This window comes from Pristis pectinata, chromosome 28 (genome assembly GCF_009764475.1).
Source record: "Pristis pectinata isolate sPriPec2 chromosome 28, sPriPec2.1.pri, whole genome shotgun sequence".
Lineage (NCBI taxonomy): Eukaryota > Metazoa > Chordata > Chondrichthyes > Rhinopristiformes > Pristidae > Pristis > Pristis pectinata.
The window spans coordinates 1,520,628-1,538,633 of NC_067432.1; the positions used below are offsets into that span (position 1 = coordinate 1,520,628).

The 18,006-nt window shown below is 43.2% G+C and overlaps 1 protein-coding gene across 10 annotated transcripts in view; it reads right to left on the minus strand.

Annotated features, from left to right (window-relative positions):
• dennd4a (DENN/MADD domain containing 4A) overlaps positions 1 to 18,006 on the minus strand; it is a 149,644-nt gene that overhangs the window by 61,316 nt on the left and 70,322 nt on the right. For all 10 annotated transcript variants that reach the window (XM_052040681.1, XM_052040683.1, XM_052040682.1 and 7 more), the window contains 3 exons: positions 17,812 to 17,878; positions 16,923 to 16,981; positions 15,133 to 15,277 (listed from right to left, as the gene is read on the minus strand). In XM_052040681.1, the coding sequence (XP_051896641.1) occupies positions 15,133 to 15,277; positions 16,923 to 16,981; positions 17,812 to 17,878 (271 nt within the window). The remainder of the gene's footprint in view (positions 1 to 15,132; positions 15,278 to 16,922; positions 16,982 to 17,811; positions 17,879 to 18,006) is intronic.

Consider the following 18,006-nt stretch of genomic DNA (forward strand, 5'->3'; position numbering starts at 1 on the left):
GCATGGAATGTACTGCCTGGGGTGGTGGTGGAGGAGGCTGATACATTGGACAAGTTCAAGAGATTGTTAGATAAGCATATGGAGGAATTTAAGATAGAGGGATATGTGGGAGGAAGGGGTTAGGTAGTCTTAGGTGTGGTTTGAAGGGTGGCACAACATGGTGGGCCGAAGGGCCTGTATTGTGCTGTATCGTTCTATGGTTAATTTCTGAGATGTATAAATCGTAAGCTTTTTGTTCCTCAAAGTACAGTTTTATTTTCAAACTTATGTATTTACCACAGAAAATAAATGCAAGTGAAAACTTAGAAAGTACAATCTAGCATTTCATTGTTAAAAGCTTTCCCAAAATATGCAGACTATTTTATCAGTCAAAAAGATCTATACATTTAAGAAAATGATTAAGGTAAATCACCATGTTGTATAAGGTTTTAAGAATTTCTCGTGAAATTAGGAGTTGTCATTTCCAGTTTTAAGGGTTATAGTTATAGTACTCTCTATTCTTTTAGCCTACATAACATAGATTGCACTTAATTCACTCTTTATCTCAAGGCAGTGATAAAAGACAGCTGCTGAAGCAGCAATTGTCTGGCCTTTGAGTTCAAACACAGTCCATAACTTTTTTCCCACATTGTGTTTGATCCCTCTAGCCTTTTATGACATCTCAGATACTATAATCTCAAGAAGAACTTGTAGTCTCCTAAGTACTCCATCAAAGAGATCATATAAAGCATATCTTCAATGCCACAAGCAAATTCAGGAAATGTTGCACTGCTAACTCAAATTATGCTGCAGAAGAACAAAAGTATGTCAACATCTTTAATGGATACAAATAGTCTGAATCCAAACCCAAAGATAAAGTGTTATATGCTAGTCATTAGCTTGAGAAATGTTTTTTTTAAACATTTTCTGATGAAGAACATGTACAAATAAATGCTCGATGTGGGCTGCTGTAGTTATTTCTATGGATCAATACCCTCTACCCTAGCAGCAAAATCAGCAAGATATGCAATTCCAGGTTTATATTATATATGACCTCATTACAGATGCCTTTATTTAACTGTTGCTACATACTTTAAACTTTGAATTTACAGAACAAAAGGGGGTGCCATTCAACCCATCACATTGGTGCTGGTTGGAGCAGAGTCGTGCAGCACAAAAACTGGCCCTTCAGCCCACCGGGTCCATGCCAACCTTTTTACCCATTTACACTAATCCCATCTGCCCACATTAGGTCAGTATTCTTCTATGTGTCTAAACGTCTCTTAAACATGGTGAATGTATCTGACTCCACCATTCTCTCTGACAGCAAGTTCTAGATATCAACCACTCAAATCCCCTTTTAGACTCCTTCCTCTCAGTTTAAACCTGAACTCTCCTGTTTTTGATGCTGCTACCATGGGAAAAAGATTCTATTTACCCTACCTATGCCTCTTCTAATTTTACACACCTCTATCAGGTCACCCCTCAGCCTCTCTTGCTTCAAGAAAAACAAACCCAGTCTATCTACCCAATCTCACTCTACAACTAAAAAGTCCTCTAATCCAGGCATTTTCCTGGTGAATCTCCTCTGCACTCCCTCCAGCTTGAAAAGGATCTTTCCAGCCCAATCCCACCGTCCAGCACTTGGTCTTAGCTCATTGCCTTCAATTAGTTCAACAAATCACATGAAACAATCGAAGATGACATTCACATAATGTTACAAGCAAACTCTGCATTATGGCTTTTTGGGTTACGGAAATTCTCCCTTACAGAATTCACAAATTACTATCCAAAAATTCGCCCACGGAACTTATGTGAATAAAAAGTAAATAAATCAACACAAAATTTGTTTTTCAACTCGCGTTTTTTGACACATGCCCAGATGACGTGGCTTCACATTACAGAAAGTCGCGATACGGCCTGTTTTCTAGGAACGCAATCCCATAACGCGGGAATTGTCTGTATTACCACATATGGTTCATGAAGCCATTATTAAATATGAAAACAGATGAGAGCCATGTGAAGAGGCGACTGCCAGGACCCAGTTCTTTTCCAGGTAGCGAGGGCTGTGACTTGGAGTGAGAAGCGGGACCCTCAGTGCGAGAAGTGGGAGCCATATAAAGAGGTGGGTGTTGGGACCCAGTCTTTTCCAGGTATTTCCAGACAATGTAAAAGGCACAGCTGCGAATTTTTAAGTGATAATTGATTGGGAAATTAGCCAATTGTCAACAACCAACAAAAAGAAGGTAGGGTCAAGTTGAGTGGCCAAGTGTTAGTGGGCAGCTGAGGCATGTTACTTTCTTTGTCTATTAGTGCCTAGCTAAAGTAGTGACCATGGATCCAGTGTCAGTGGTGTGTTCTTCCTTCCAGATATGGGAGATCTCAAGTCTCCCTGATAGCTACATCTGTGGGAGGTGCATCCAGCTGCAGCTCCATGCTATGTTGGTGCCAGAAGTGTGGTGACACTTGCAGGCTGCCTCCAGAATACTCCATGCAAAAAGATGCATTTCACTGTGTGTTTTGGGGTACATGCGACTAATAAAGATATCTTGTCCTATCCTTACAGACTGTATTAGGGAACTGGAGCTGCAACTGGATGACCTTTTCCTCATATGGAAGAATGAGGAGGTGATAGATAAAAGCTACAGGGCAGTAGCCACAACTAAGTTGCAGGAGGCAGGTAGCTGGGTGACTGTCGGGAGGGGAGAAAGGAATAGGCAAATAGTGCAGAGTACCTCTATGGCCGTTCCACTCGTGGTTCAGAAGGGGAGAAGAGGAGAGAAATAGTGATAGGGGATTCTATAGTTAAGGATGCAGGCAGGAAATTCTCTGGATGTGAAAGAGACTCCCAGATGGTATGTTACCTCCTAAATGCCAGGGTCAGGGACATCTCAGATTGGGCCTATAGCATTCTAAAGGGGGAGGGTGAGCAGCCAGAAGTCGTGGTACACATTGATACCAAAGACACAGGTAGGAAAAAGGATGAGGTCCTGAAAAGTGAATATGGGGAACTAGGTAGGAAGCTGAAAAGCAGGACCTCAAGGGTAGTAATATCTGGATTGCTGCCTGTGCCACACACCAGTGAGGGTAAGAATAGGTTGATTTGGCAGATGAATGCGTGGCTGAGAAATTGATGCGGGGGCAGGGTTTCAGATTTGCGGATCATTGGGATCCCTTCTGGGGAAAATATGACCTGTACGAAAAGGGATGGGTTACACCTGAACTGGGGGAGGACCAATATCTTTGTGGGCAGGTTTGCTAGAGCTGTTGCGGAGGGTTTAAACTAGTTTGGCAGGGGAAAGGGAACCCGAGTGATAAGTCAGAGGATGGGGCAATTGGTGTACAGGTTGATGCAGCATGTAGAGAGACTGAGGAAGTATAGGCAGTTGCTAGGGCAAAATTGCAGTCAGTTGGATGGGTTGAAGTGTGACTACTTTAATGCACGAAGTATCAGGAACAAGGCTGATGAACTTGGAGCATGGGGCAGTCCATGGAACTATGCCATTGTGGCCATTACAGAGACTTGCTGTCACAAGGGCAGGAATGGCTGCTGGAGGGTCTGGGGTTTAGATGTTTCAAAAGAGACAGGGAGGGAGGTAAAAGATGTGGGGAAGTGGCATTGCTAATCAGGGATAGTATCACAGCTGCAGAAAGAGAAGACGTCCTGGAGGGATCATCTACTGAGTCAGTGTGGGTGGAGGTCAGAAACAGGAAGGGAACAATCACTCTATTGGAAGTATTCTATAGAACCACCCACCCCCCAATAGAGGCAGAGACACTGGAGTGGATCAGGAGGCAGACTTTGGAGAAGTGTAAAAATAACAGGGTTGTTGTCATGGGTGATTTCAACTTCCCTAACATTGATTGGCACCTCCTTAGTGCAAAAGGTCTGGATAGGGCGGAATTTGTTGGGTGAATCCAGGAAGGATTCCTAACACAATATGTAGACAGGTCGACTAGAGGAGAGGCCATTCTGGATCTGGTACTAGGCAATGAACCTGGTCAGGTGTCAGATCTCTTGGTGGGTGAGCATTTTGGAGACACACAACTCCCTGACCTTTACCCTTGCCTTGGAGAGGGATAGGAGCAGATGGTATGGGAAAGTATTTGATTGGGGGAGGGGCAATTATGATGCTATTAGGCAGGAACTTAGGAGTGTAAATTGGGAGCAGATGTACGGGGAGGTGGGGAGGAATGCACAATGGAAATGTGGAGGTTTAGAGATCACTTGAAGGGGGTTCTGGATAGGTTTGTCCCACTGAGACAGGAAAAGGATGGTATGGTGAAGGAACCATGGTTGACAAGAGATAAAACATAGAACAGATAGAAAAGGCCCTTTAGCCCACAATGTTGTGCTGACATAACTATTCCCTCCTGCCTACAGAATGCTCAAATCCCTCTATTTTCCTCTCATTCATGTGCCCATCCAAGCCCTTCTTGAAAGCCCCTAATTAGTTTGCCTCCGCCACCCTATCAGGCAATGCATTCCAAGCATCCACCACTCTCTCAGTAAAAAAAAATGTAACCCTCATGTCTGTTCTGAACTTACCCCCTTCTCACCTTAAATGCATGCCCTCCGGTACTGGATCGCTCAATAATGGGAAAAAGATATTGCTTGTCCACCCTATCTACGCCCCTCATGATTTTATAAACCTCCAACAGAGCATCCCTTAGCTTCCACCGCTCCAGAGAAAAGAGCCCAGGTTTGTCCAGCCTCTCCTGATAGAACATGCCCTCTAATCCAGGCAGCATCCTGGTAAAACTCCTCTGCACCCTCTCTAAAGCCTCGACATCCTTCCTATAATGATGTGACCAGAATTGCATGCAATACTCTAAATGCGGCCTAACCAGAGTTCTATCGAGATGCATCATAACTTCTTGACTCCTATACTCAATACCTCGATTAATAAATGCAAGCATTCCATAAGCCTTCTTAACCACCCTGTCTACCTATGTAGCCACTTTCAATGAGTCATGGACTTGCACCTCAAGATCTCTCTGCTCTTCAACACTGTTAAGGGTCTTGCCCTTAAGCGTGTACTGCCTCTTGACATTAATCCTACCAAGGTGCAACACCTCACATTTATCCGGGTTAAACTTCATCTGCCATTCCTCTGCCCACATCTGCACCTGATCTATATCATGCTGTATCCATTGCCAGTCTTCCACACTATTCACTACTCTGCCAATCTTGGTATCATCTGCAAGGTGTGGAATATCTAGTGAAGAGGAAGAAAGAAGCTTGGTTTAGGAAGCAAGCATCAGACAGGGCTCTAGAGAGTTACAAGGAAGCTAGCAAGGAGCTTAAGAAGGAATGTAGCTTGAAGAGGGCATGAGAAGGCCTTGGCGAGTAGCATTAAGGAAAAACCCAAGGCATCTTACTTGTATGTGAAGAATAGGAGGCTGACTAGAGTGAGGGTAGGACTGATTAGGGATTGAGGAGGAAATGTGCCTAGAGTCAGAGAAGGTGGGGGAGGTCCTTAATGAATACATTGTTATAGTTCACCTGTGAGAGAGACCTGACGTTTGTGAGGACAGCATAAAACAGGCTGATAAGCTAGAACATGTTGATGTTAAGGAGGAGGATGTGTTGGAACTTTTGAAAAACACTAGGATAGATAAGTCCCCAGGTCCAGACAGGATGTATCCCAGGATATTGCGGGAAGAGATTTCTGAGCCCTTGGCAATAATTTTTTCCATCCTCACTGGCCACAGGAGTAGTACCAGATGATTGGAGGGTGGCAAATGTTATTCCTTTGTTCAAGAAAGGGGGTAGGGATAACCCTGGGAATTATAGACCAGTGAGTCTTACTTGAGTGGTGGGCAAATTATTGGAAAAGATTCTTAGGGATAGGATTTGAGCACTTGGAGAAGCATAGTCTTATTAGGGATAGTCAGCATAGCTTTGTGAGGGGCAGGTCATGGCTTACGAACCTGATTGAATTCTTTGAGGATGTGACAAAACACATTGAGGGTAGAGCAGTGGATGTGGTGTATATGGACTTTAGTAAGGTGTTTGATAAGGTTCCCATGATAGGCTCATTCAGAAGGTTGGGAGGCATGGGATGCATGGAAACTTGGCTGTGTGGATTCAGAATTGGCTTGCCCATAGAAGGCAGAGGGTGGCTGTAGATGGAGTGTATTCTGCCTGGAAGTCAGTGACTAGTGGTGTTCTGCAGGGATCTGTTCTGGGACCCCTGCTCTGTGATTTTTATATATAAAATGACTTGGATGAGGAATTGGAAAGATCAGTTAGTAAGTATGCAGATGACACAAAGGTTGGTGGTGTTGTGGAGATTGTAGGTTACAACGGGACTTTGATAGGATGCAAAGCTGGGCTGAGAACATAAGTGGCAGATGGAGTTCAACCCGGAAAAGTGTGAAGTGATTCACTTTGGAAGGTTGAATTTGAAGGCAGAATACAGGGTTAATGGCAGGATTCTCAGCAGTGCGTTGGAGCAGAGGGATCTTGGGGTCCAAGTCCATAGATCCCTCAAAGTTGCCGTGCAAGTTGATAGGGTTGTTAAGGCGGCGTATGGCGTGTTGGCTTCATCAGTCGGGGGATTGCGTTCAAGAGCCGTGAGGTAATGTTGCAGCTCCATAAAACCCTGGTTAGACCACACTTAGAATATTGTGTTCAGTTCTGGTCATCTCACTATAGGAAGGATGTGGAAGCTTTAGAAAGGATGCAGAGGTCTACCAGGATGCTACCTGGTTTGGAGAGCATATCTTATGAGGACAGGCTAAGCTAGGGCTTTTCTCTTTGGAGAGAAGGAGGATTAGAGGTGTACAAGGTGATAAGAAGCATAGATCGAATGGACAGCCACAGACTTTTTCCCAGGGTGGAAATGGCTAACATGAGGGGGCATAATTTTAAGGTGATTGGAGGAAAGTACAGGTGGGATATCAGAGGTAAGTTTTTATTACACAGTGGTGGGTGCATGGAACGTGCTGCCAGGGGTGCTGGTGGAGGCAAATACATTAGGGACATTTAAGAGATGCTTGGATTGACACATGGATGATAGAGAAATGTATGTGGGAGGGAATGGTTAGATTGATTTTAGAGTAGCTTAAAAGATTGGCACAATATTGGTATTGGTTTATTATTGTCACTTGTACCAAGGTACAGTGAAGAACTTGCCTTATAAACCAATCTTACAGGTCAATTCATTACACAGTGCAGTTACATTGTTAGTACAGAGTGCATTGAGGTAGTACAGGTAAAAAAACAATAACAGTACAGAGTAAAGTGTCACAGCTGCAGAGAAAGTGCACTGCAAAAAGGTGCAAGGTCACAACAAGGTAGATCGTGAGGTCATAGGTCATAGGTCATAGTCCATCTCATTGTATAAGGGAACTGTTCAATAGTCTTATCACTGTGGGGTAGAAGCTGTCCTTAAGTCTGGTGGTACGTGCCCTTGGGCTCCTGTATCTTCTACCCGATGGAAGAGGAGAGAAAAGAGAATGTCCCGGGTGGGTGGGGTCTTTGATTATGCTGGCTGCTACACCAATACAACGAGAGGTAAAGACAGAGTCCAAGGAGGGGAGACTGGTGTCCGTAATGCGCTGGGCTGTGTCCACAACTCTCTGCAGTTTCTTGTGGTCTTGAGCAGAGCAGCAGGTGCCATACCAAGCCGTGATACATCCTGATAGGATGCTTTCTATGGTGCATTGGTAAAAGTTGGTGAGAGTCAAAGGGGACAAACCAAATCTCTTTAGCCTCCTGAGGAAGTAGAGGCGCTGGTGAGCTTTCTTGGCCATGGCATCCACGTGGTTTGTCCAGGACAGGCTGTTGGTAATGTTCACGCCCAGGAACTTGAAGCTCTCAACCCTCTTGACCTCAGCACCATTGATGTAGACAGATGCATGTACACTGCCCCCTTTCCTGATGTCAATGACCAGCTCTTTTGTTTTGTTGACATTGAGAGAAAGCTTGTTGTCATGACACCATTCCACTAAGCTCTTTATTTCCTTCCTGTACTCCGACTCATCGCTGTTTGAGATACGGCCTACAACGGTGGTATCATCTGCAAACTTGTAGATGGAGTTAGAGCAGAATCTGGCCACACAGTCATGAGTGTATAGGGAGTAGAGGGCTGAGGACACAGCCTTGAGGTGCACCAAAGTTGAGAATAATCGTGCCAGAGGTATTGCTGCCTATCCTCACTGATGCAGTCTGTTTGTTAGAAAGTCAAGGATCCAGTTACAGAGGGAGATGTTGATCATGGTCCGAAGGGCCTGTACTGTTTTATGTTTCATCTTACCCTAAGTGTCACTATGGTGCCTATAAAATAGCAGTTTGAAAAGCTGATCAATTTTAAATTTTTCCTCATTCTATTGGGTTTAAAAATAATATTTTTGTTCAACAACAATTTTTTGGCAATGCCGTCACAGACCAGATGGAAGGAAATACTGAACCTAATGATGTACAAGCTGAAATAACATCACAATAAAAGAAATCCAGGGGTGTTTAAATGATATTATTTCAACTGTATCCACACTAATTCCACTGTTCCATTGTCAGGCTCAGCAATTTCTCCCCATCAGTTTCCCAAAAGTTCTTGTTTCCATCAGTTTCTCAAATAAATCCAATGAAACAAAAAGAAAAAAATGATATTATGTTAGCAGAACATTTTATAAAAGGGCCTGGAATGTCAACATCATCTCTCAAAGGTTCTATTGTTTTACTGGATGGATCACAAAGTGCAATTAACAGCTTTTCAGTTTGTTGTTAGTGGCCTCAAGCTCTGCAAGTACCTTAGACCACCAAGCTTAATTACAAGGCTACCCCACAGATCAAAGAATAGATTAGGTGTTTGGGAAATTATATTCTAATACTTTCCAATTAAAATTGACTTCCTGTATACCAAACCCATTGCTTCACACAAAACCTTCCGGATGCCATCTCCCTGGCCCTACACTCAGCTCTGGAGCATCTGGACAGTAAAGACACCTACATTAGACTATTGTTTATTGACTACAGCTCTGCCTTCAATACTATAATCCCAAGCAAACTTGTCACCAAACTCCGAAACCTAGGACTCATCACCAGCCTCTGTTACTGGATCCTTGACTTTCTAACAAACCGCAATCAATGAGGGTAGGCAGCAATACCTCCAGCACGATTATTCTCAACACTGGTGCCCAACAAGGCTGTATCCTCAGCCCTCTACTCTACTCCCTATACACTCATGACTGTGTGGCCAGATTCTGCTCTAACTCCATCTACAGGTTTGCAGATACCACCCTGTTGCAGGCTGTATCTCAAACAGTGATGAGTCGGAGTGCAGGAAGGAGATAGAGAGCTTAGTGGAATGGTGTCATGACAACATTTCCCTCAATGTCAACAGAACAAAAGAGCTGGTCATTGACTTCAGGAAAGGGGGCGGTGTACATGCACCTGTCTACATCAATGGTGCTGAGGTCGAGAGGGTTGAGAGCTTCAAGTTCCTGGGAGTGAACATCACCAACAGCCTGTCCTGGTCAAATTATGTAGATGCCACGGCCAAGAAAGCTCACCAGCGCCTCTACTTCCTCAGGAGGCTAAAGAAATTTGGTTTGTCCCCTTTGACTCTCACCAACTTTTACCGATGCACCATAGAAAGCATCCTATCTGGATGTATCACGGCTTGGTACGGCAACTGCTCTGCCCTGGACCCGCAAGAAACTGTAGAGAGTTGTGGACACAGTCCAGCGCATCACGGACACCCTTGGACTCTGTCTTTAACCTCTCACTGTCTTGGTGTAGCAGCCAGCATAATCAAAGACCCCACCCACCCGGGTCATTCTCTCTTCTCTTCTCTTCCATCAGGTAGAAGATACAGGAGCCTGAGGGCATGTACCACCAGACTTAAGGACAGCTTCTATCCCACAGTGATAAGACTATTGAACGGTTCCCTTATACAATGAGATGGACTATGACCTCACGATCTACCTTGTGTGACCTTGCACCTTATTGCACTGCACTTTCTCTGTAGCTGTGACACTTTACTCTGTACTGTTAATGTTCTTACCTGTACTACATCAATGCACTCTGTACTAACTCAATATAACTGCACAGTGTAATGAATTGACCTGTATGATCGGTTTGCAAGACAAGTTTTTCCACTGTACCTTGGTAAAAGTGACAATAATAAACCAATACCAAGCAAGTGAAGTCGGGCAGAATATCTTCCATCAAAAAACACATTGCTGGAGGAACTCAGCGGGTCAGGCAGAATCTGTGGAGGGAAATAAACAGTCGACCCTTCATATGGACTGATAGATAGAGGGGAGATGGCCAATATAAAGACATGAGGGGAGGGGGTGGAGCAAGAACTGACATCCTCCTCACTTAGATCCATCTAACACTTCCCAGCTCTTGCTCCACATCTTCCCCTCACCACTTTGTGCTGGCTATCTCCGCTCTACCTTTTAGTCCAGATGAAAGGTCTCGACCCAAGATGTCGACGGTCCATTTCCCTTCATAGATGTTGCCTACCTGCTGACCTCCTCCAGCAGTGTGGTTTTTTGCTCCAGATCCCAGCATGTGCATTCTCTTGTGTCTCCAGAATATCTCCTGTTCCTTTTTTTAAGGAACATCACCAAACTCTGCCCCTTACAAGGGGTCCATGATCCACCATTCAATGGCTAATCAACCACACTCATGGAAATTTACTTCCATAATTTTCAATGAACTCGATGTGTACTGAATTCTTACAAACTGGAAAAGCCAGAAAATCCCATCTTCCCAGGTTTCCACTGTTTACAAAAGTAGGACAAATTCAAACTGGCTAATTACTACTCGCACAATTTGCTCTGATTCATCAGCAAAGTGACGTAATGGATCATTAACAGGGCTATCAGGCAGCTTTTCCTCACCTATAACCTGCTCATTGATGCCCCTTTTGGGTTTTGCCATGGTCGTTCAGCTTCAGACCTCATCACAGCCTTGGTCCAAACATGGACCAAACAACTGCGTTCCAGACAGGAGGTGAGAGTAACTGCCTTTAAAACTAAGACAGAGTTTAATCCAGTATGGCATGAAAGAGCAAAAGTGAAGTCTTTGGGCATAAAAAGGGAAAATACTCAAGTTCAGGTTTATTCTCATAGGCATACGTACCCAGGGTATAAATACCATGAAAATTAGCTTTTTGCCACAGCAGCACAGTACATTACAAACATAGAACAGTACAGGCCCTTTGCCCACAATGTTGTGCCGACCTATATAAACACCTACTCCCTGATCAGTCTCACCCTTCCCTCCTGCACAGCCCATAACCCTTCATTTTTCTTACTTCCCTGTGCCTGTCTGAGAGTCTTTAAAATATATCAGCCTCCACCACCATCCCCGGCGGTGCATTCCAGGCACCAACCACTCTGTGTAAACAAAAACCTACCTCTGACATCTCTCCTAAACTTTCCTCCTGGGGAAAAGGTGCTGGCTGTCCATGCTATCCATGCCCCTTATAATCTTATTCACCTCTATCAAGTCGCCTCTCATTCTCCGTCGTTCCAAAGAAGCCCTAGCTCGCTCGCCTTTCCTCACAAGACATGTCCTCTAATCCAGGCAGCATCCTGGTAAATCTCCTCTGCACCCTCCCTAAGCTTCCACATCCTTTCTATAATGAGGCGACCAGAACTGAACACAATACTCCAAGTGTGGTCTAACCAGAGTTCTATAGAGCTGCAACATTACCTCACGGCTCTTGAACTCAATACCCCGATTAATGACGGCCAGCACACCATATGCCTTCTTAACCACCCTATCAACTTGCACAGCAACTTTGAAGGATCCATGGACTTAGATCCCCAAGATCCCTCTGTTCCTCCACACTGCTCAGAATCCTGCCATTAACCTTGTACTCCGTCTCCAAGTTCGTTCTTCCAAAGTGAGTCACTTCACACTTTTCCAGATTGAATGCCATCTGCCACTTCTCCACCCAACTCTGCATCCTGTCTGTATCCCGTTGTAACCTGTAACAACCTTCTACACCTTCCTCAACCCGTCCAACCTTCGTGTCATCTGCAAACTTACTAACCTATCCCTCCACTTCCTCATCCAAGTCATTTATAAAACTCACAAAGAGCAGATACCCCCCAGAACAGATCCCCACAGAACACCACAATTCACCGACTTCCAGGCAGAATACTCTCCATCTACTACCACCCTCTGCCTTCTGTGGGCAAGCCAATTCCAAATCCATGCAGCCAAGTCTCCATGGATCCCATACCTCATGACTTTCTGGATGAGCCTACCATGGGGAACCTTGTCAAACACCTCACTAAAGTCCATATACACCACAGCCACTGCTCTACCTTCATCAATTTGTTTTGCCTCCTCCTCAAAAATCTCAATCAGGCTCATGAGGCACAACCTGCCCCTCACAAGACCATGCTGACTATTCTAATAAGCCTATGCTTCTCCAAATGATCTTCAGCAAATGAAACAATTCATGGCTGCTTTCAGCAAGACCTGGATAACGTTCATGCATGGGCTGATAAGGGCATTGAGCACCTCCACCAGGGGATTCTGACCACGCACCTCTGACATTCAATGACATTACCATCACTAAATCCCCCACCATCAACATCCTGGGAGTCACCAACATCTAGAACCTCAACTGGACAAGCACGTGGCTACAGGACCAGATCAGAGGCTTAGTATGCCATCAATGCCCTGTTTGGCTTTTGCCAGGATCACATTGCTCCAGAGTTCACCACAGACTTGGCCCAAACAGACAAAAGAAAAGAATTGCAAAGGTGTGGTGAGAACAACTGTAGTCGGTTGTCATCGTGATAGTATTTGCTGCAAGTGACTCACTTACTGACATCCCAAAGCCTTTTGCTGTTCACACTGTACAAGTCAGGAATATGACAGAATACCTTCCAGTTTCCTGGATGAGTGCAGCTTGAACAACTCTCAAGCCTGACAACATGCAGACAAAGTAGCCCACATAAATGGCACCCTTGCAACCACCCTCAGTGTTCAGCACACAGTGGCTGCCATGTACACAGCCTACAAAATGAAGTGCATATACTCATCTAGGCTGCTCCCACAGCACCTTCCAAAACTCATTACTCCTACCACCAGGAAGGACAAAGGGAACAGCTGAAGAATAATACCACTCCCTGCAGGCTTCCCTCCCATCCCAATTGGAAATACATCACCATTCCTTCAGTATATGTGCAATTGGTTTGCATTTGCAGTATCTTTTGTGTGGAAATGTCAAAACATAGGCTGCTAAAATCGTTTGCCTCAATATATAGTGCAAAAGACATTGACTATCCTGGCTGAGATCCCATCTGATGCCTCTCTAGATTTGGTTACAGAAATGTGGTCAGCAGAAGGTTCCAGATGTGCACTATCCTGGCTGAGATCCCATCTGATGTCTCTCTAGATTTGGTTACAGAAATGTGGTCAGCAGAAGGTTCCAGATGTGCACGTTAGGATGCAACTTAGTTAACTGATCAACCATGTTGCCAACAGGAATCCCTTGAGTGGCCTCTGCACATCTGGTGGCAACCAGCAAAGATCACAGTTCCAGATGTTAACACTGCTGCTGCTGTTATATGACTATGTTTAGATCAAGGAAGTACCCACCCACCTACCAGCCAGTGTGCCAGCCCACCCAGATCACCGTGGGGTATAACAGAATAGTCAAGCAGGCTAGGAACCAGAGGGCAGCCAGAACCCATGGAACAAAATGCTAACACAGCTCACAATAGGCTTAAAGAGAGGCAGTCCGGCAAAGTCAAATATTAAACATGAATTGATTTGATATTTTAATGACTGCAACAATAATCCATTGCCAACTCCAAACTGTAATCTACACCAAGATTTCCATCCCAATTTTAAAAATTACACTAAAACTGTAAATTCATCTAATTGTATAATTATAGAGTCAGGTGAATTAATCTTTACAGGCATTGTTATGGATAATTTTGGATAAATTGATACAGCCTCAGGCAAAATAAAACTAAAACCAGACAGATTAGGAACGGCAGTGGGCCTCCCAGCCCTTCAGGCCTGCTCTGCTACTTAATAATATCACTGCAGTTTTGATTATATCATCAACTCTGCATTTCCATCAACTCATTGTAACCTTTCACCCACTTACTTATCAAGAATCTATCTACACTCATCTTAAAGACATTCCAAGATTCTGATTCCACCAGCATCTGAAATCTCAACCCTCTAGGAGAAACAAAAAGCTCACCTCATCTGTTTTACATGGGTGTCCCCTTCTCTGAAGAGTTCTGGATCCTTTCACAGCAAGAAGCATCTTCTTCGCATCCAACCTGTCATGACCCCCCAGGATCTTTTGTGTTTCAATCAAGTTGTCCCTCATGCTTCTAAACTACAGTACACAAAAGCCTAACCTGTCCAACCTCTCCTCTTATGAAAATCCATCCATTCAAGATATTAGCCTAGTAAGCCTTTTCTGAACTGTTCCCAACACATTGACATCCTTCCTTAAATAGAGAGACTAATACTGCACACAGTACTGCAGATACTGGTCTCACCAGTGTCCTATATAAACAATCATAACTTCCCCATTCTGCATTAAACAATGACATTCTGTAATCTTTCTTAATTATTGGCTGCATAATCTTGGGTTTTTGTGAATCATGTACTCGGACATCCAGATCCCTCTGTACCTCACATCTCTAATTTTTCACCATCTAGATAATATTCATTTCTATTTTTCTTGCTGAAATGGACAATTTCACATTTATACTCCATTTTCTGGATCACTGCGCACTTGCTTAACCTAACTATATGCCTTTTACAGCCTCCTCAAGTCCTCTTCACAACTTACTTTCACACCCATCCTTGCATCAGCAGCAGAATTAGCAATCACACTTTGTACACCTTTATCCAAGTCATTTACATCAATTGTAAAACATTGAAACGCAACAACAATCCCTGTGGCACACCATTCATTACATCTTGACAACCAGAAAAAGAACCATTTATGTTCATTCTATTTCCTGGTAGCCGGCCAATCATGTATCCATATCAAAATATTATCTCCTATACCATGAACTTTCATTTTCTGCAATAACTTAATCAAATGCCTTCTATAAATCTAAGTATAGGTAAACTATGAATGGATAAAAATAAAACCACAGTTTCACAAATCTTTTAGAAAGAATTTAAACAATACTTACAGAAACAAGTGCTTCAGCCACACTGGTCAACACAGCTGGGCGAAGGGAGTGAATAAGAATCTTGTGTTCAGTCACTGCATACAGCAGCAGAGTTATTGCCTTCTCAGGGCCCAAGTTCTGCAGCAAAGTGGTGAAACTGCCACCGCTGAGAAAGGACAGACACTATCAGAATTCAGTGCAGTAAGATATTTATATTTTAATCTGGTGTGAAAGTAGCATCACTGTAGCCCTTAATTTATGCCCAGTTGGGTAGTCATGGCTGAATGGTTAAAGTGATAGATTAGAGATCCATTGGGGTTTGCCTGTGCAGGTTTGCAATCCTGCTGACTGTTCAAACAGCAGGGCTGCCCAGACTAACTGGTGTGTCATCGTGTGCTCCCAGAGTGAAAATGCCATTGGGGAAACTGTTAGGTGTGCTGCAGTTCAAAGCTTGTTATTCTTCTCATAGCGGGTGGTAAATTATCCACTATTTCACCCTACTACTGACAGTCCCTTTGTTTCGCCCATTGCTGCCCCCCACCTGTTTTACTTCAACTGCTTTCTCTCTTTCTCAGTTCTGATGAAGGGTATTCAACCTGAATTATTAACTGGTTTCTCTTTCCACACATGCTGCTTGTCCTTCAGCAGAGTCCTTCGGTTATTTCTGGTTTTGTTCCCTAATGCAGTGTTGCCCGAGTTATTTTAAATTACAGCCCAACAGATAAATGAAAATGTTTCATATCTAGTAGAGTCGAGAGGAGCTTGCTTGTTACTGTAAACAGTTAGAGCTGGGACGAGTACAAGTCCTTCACAATGGACAAGGAAAAGTGAAGAAACAACTTGGGATGTTTGCTTATAAAATCTCCTAACCTTGCTGAACTACTTAAAGACCTGATTCTGGAAATGAACTGCACATCTGTGATTCAATCAAACAGCAGCAAAGTGGTGGAACTGCCACCGCTGAGAAAGGACAGACACTATCAGAATTCAGTGAAGTAAGACATTTTTATTTTAATCTGATGTGAAAGTAGCATCACTGTAGCCGTTAATTGATGCCCAGTTGGGTAGTCATGGCTGAGTGGTTAAGGCAACGGATTAGAAATCCATTGGGGTTTTTTTAAACAAGGAGACAAGAAATATAAAGTTTGAATTGCTATTTTTTTGTTTCAAATGTTGATTTATTTCTTCTTCTGACTCATTTATTCTTATTTTTGCTCTGTGAATATATAGAGTTTTATTTAATTGGCAGAAATGTACAGCAATTATGGAGACATTTGCATTACGTAAAATCTGGTACATGCCATAGCGAGGTGTGAAGGCATTCATCTGGGAGATGTACATCATTTATGTGGCTGTTCCTCCTATTGAACAGAGGACCAGGTAAGTAAATACTATTATTAATGCTGAGGTCCAATAGGTGGTTTTCTCAGTATGAAGCAGTCTGTAATCAAGTGTTCACGGATTATCACATTGGTATACAAGGTGAAATCTACCTTCATAAAATTTATCCTGCTCTTCACAGGAGTTAATGGTAAAACATACAACAGAACCAGAGAAGTTGATAAAATCCCCACCATGACATTTTGTGAATTTGAATTCAGTAATTTAAACTAGTCATCGGTTATAGTCACAATTGAATTATTGTGCAAACTATTCACTAATATTGAAGGAAATCTGCCATTTTACTCCTCTAGCCTGAGACTCTGATCCTTGCCCACTCTTGCTGACTAGGGAATGGGAAATGGCACAATGGAGGAAATTTACTTCAAATGAAGTTTAAAATAATTAAACCAGGGCTGAACTACACTTACCTCAATGGTAGTGGTGAAGAAACGGGTTGGCAGAGCATTAAGTGGTCATGAGGCGATTGCTGTAACAGAAAAGATAAGGTTGAAATTCTGTAGACTTCCACAGCTGCAAACTCAGGTCCTGGCAAAATCTGTCTCTCTGTTCAAAGTTCATTTGGTTCTCCAATATTATTGCCAACTCCACATCTCTGACCACCAGATTCTTTTGCTTATTTCCTTCACCTTGAAATTCTTTTGAAATATCCAGATTTCAACAGGAATAAATTTTATGCCCTGGATTTTACCATTCACCAAGAACAGAAGAAAACAGCAACAAAGGAGCAGGAGGTGGCCACCTGGCTCCTTAAGCCTCCCCTGCCATTCAATTTGATCATGGCTCTTCCCCTGGGGTGTCAACTGCTTCTCTATGCTAAATCCCAAGAGCCCTTAATCTTCCAGTCTTTCAAAAAGTTATTTACTCTACACTTTAAATACTTCTAATGTACAAATTCTTTGGGGCAGAGAGTTCCAGGGATTCACCACCCTCTGAGAGAAGACATTTCCACATACCTTAGTTTTAAATGACTGGTTCCTTATCTTGAAACTGTCTGCGATTCTCCCATTAGTGAAAACATCTCCACAACTACCCTATTGTGCCCTCTTGCAATATTATTTGTTTCAATAAGATCAGCTAGCATTCTTCTAAACTCCAAAGAATACAAACCCACTGATTAGAATAGCTCATTGCATTCCAAAATGATTTCATATTAATTAAACTTGATCCTGAGTACTTGTAATGTATTTCTGATCAATGTGCCAAATTGTAACATTTTCCACCTTTAATCCAATCGATGGTTGACGTCACAGCAATACATTTGTGCTAAGAATGGTAATTAAACAGAGTGACACCCACCTGCACAAGAATCCTCGGTCTTTGAGGAGAAGGAAATGGAACTTTGTGCATGAAATGACAAATATGTCTGCAAAATACAAGTCAGGTTGGAAATTAATAACCAGGCCATTTTGATCTACTAAATGTTTATTTTGCAATTTCTAAACAAACAATGCTGCCTATATTGGATCCAATAAATTGGTTTATGTAGACTTA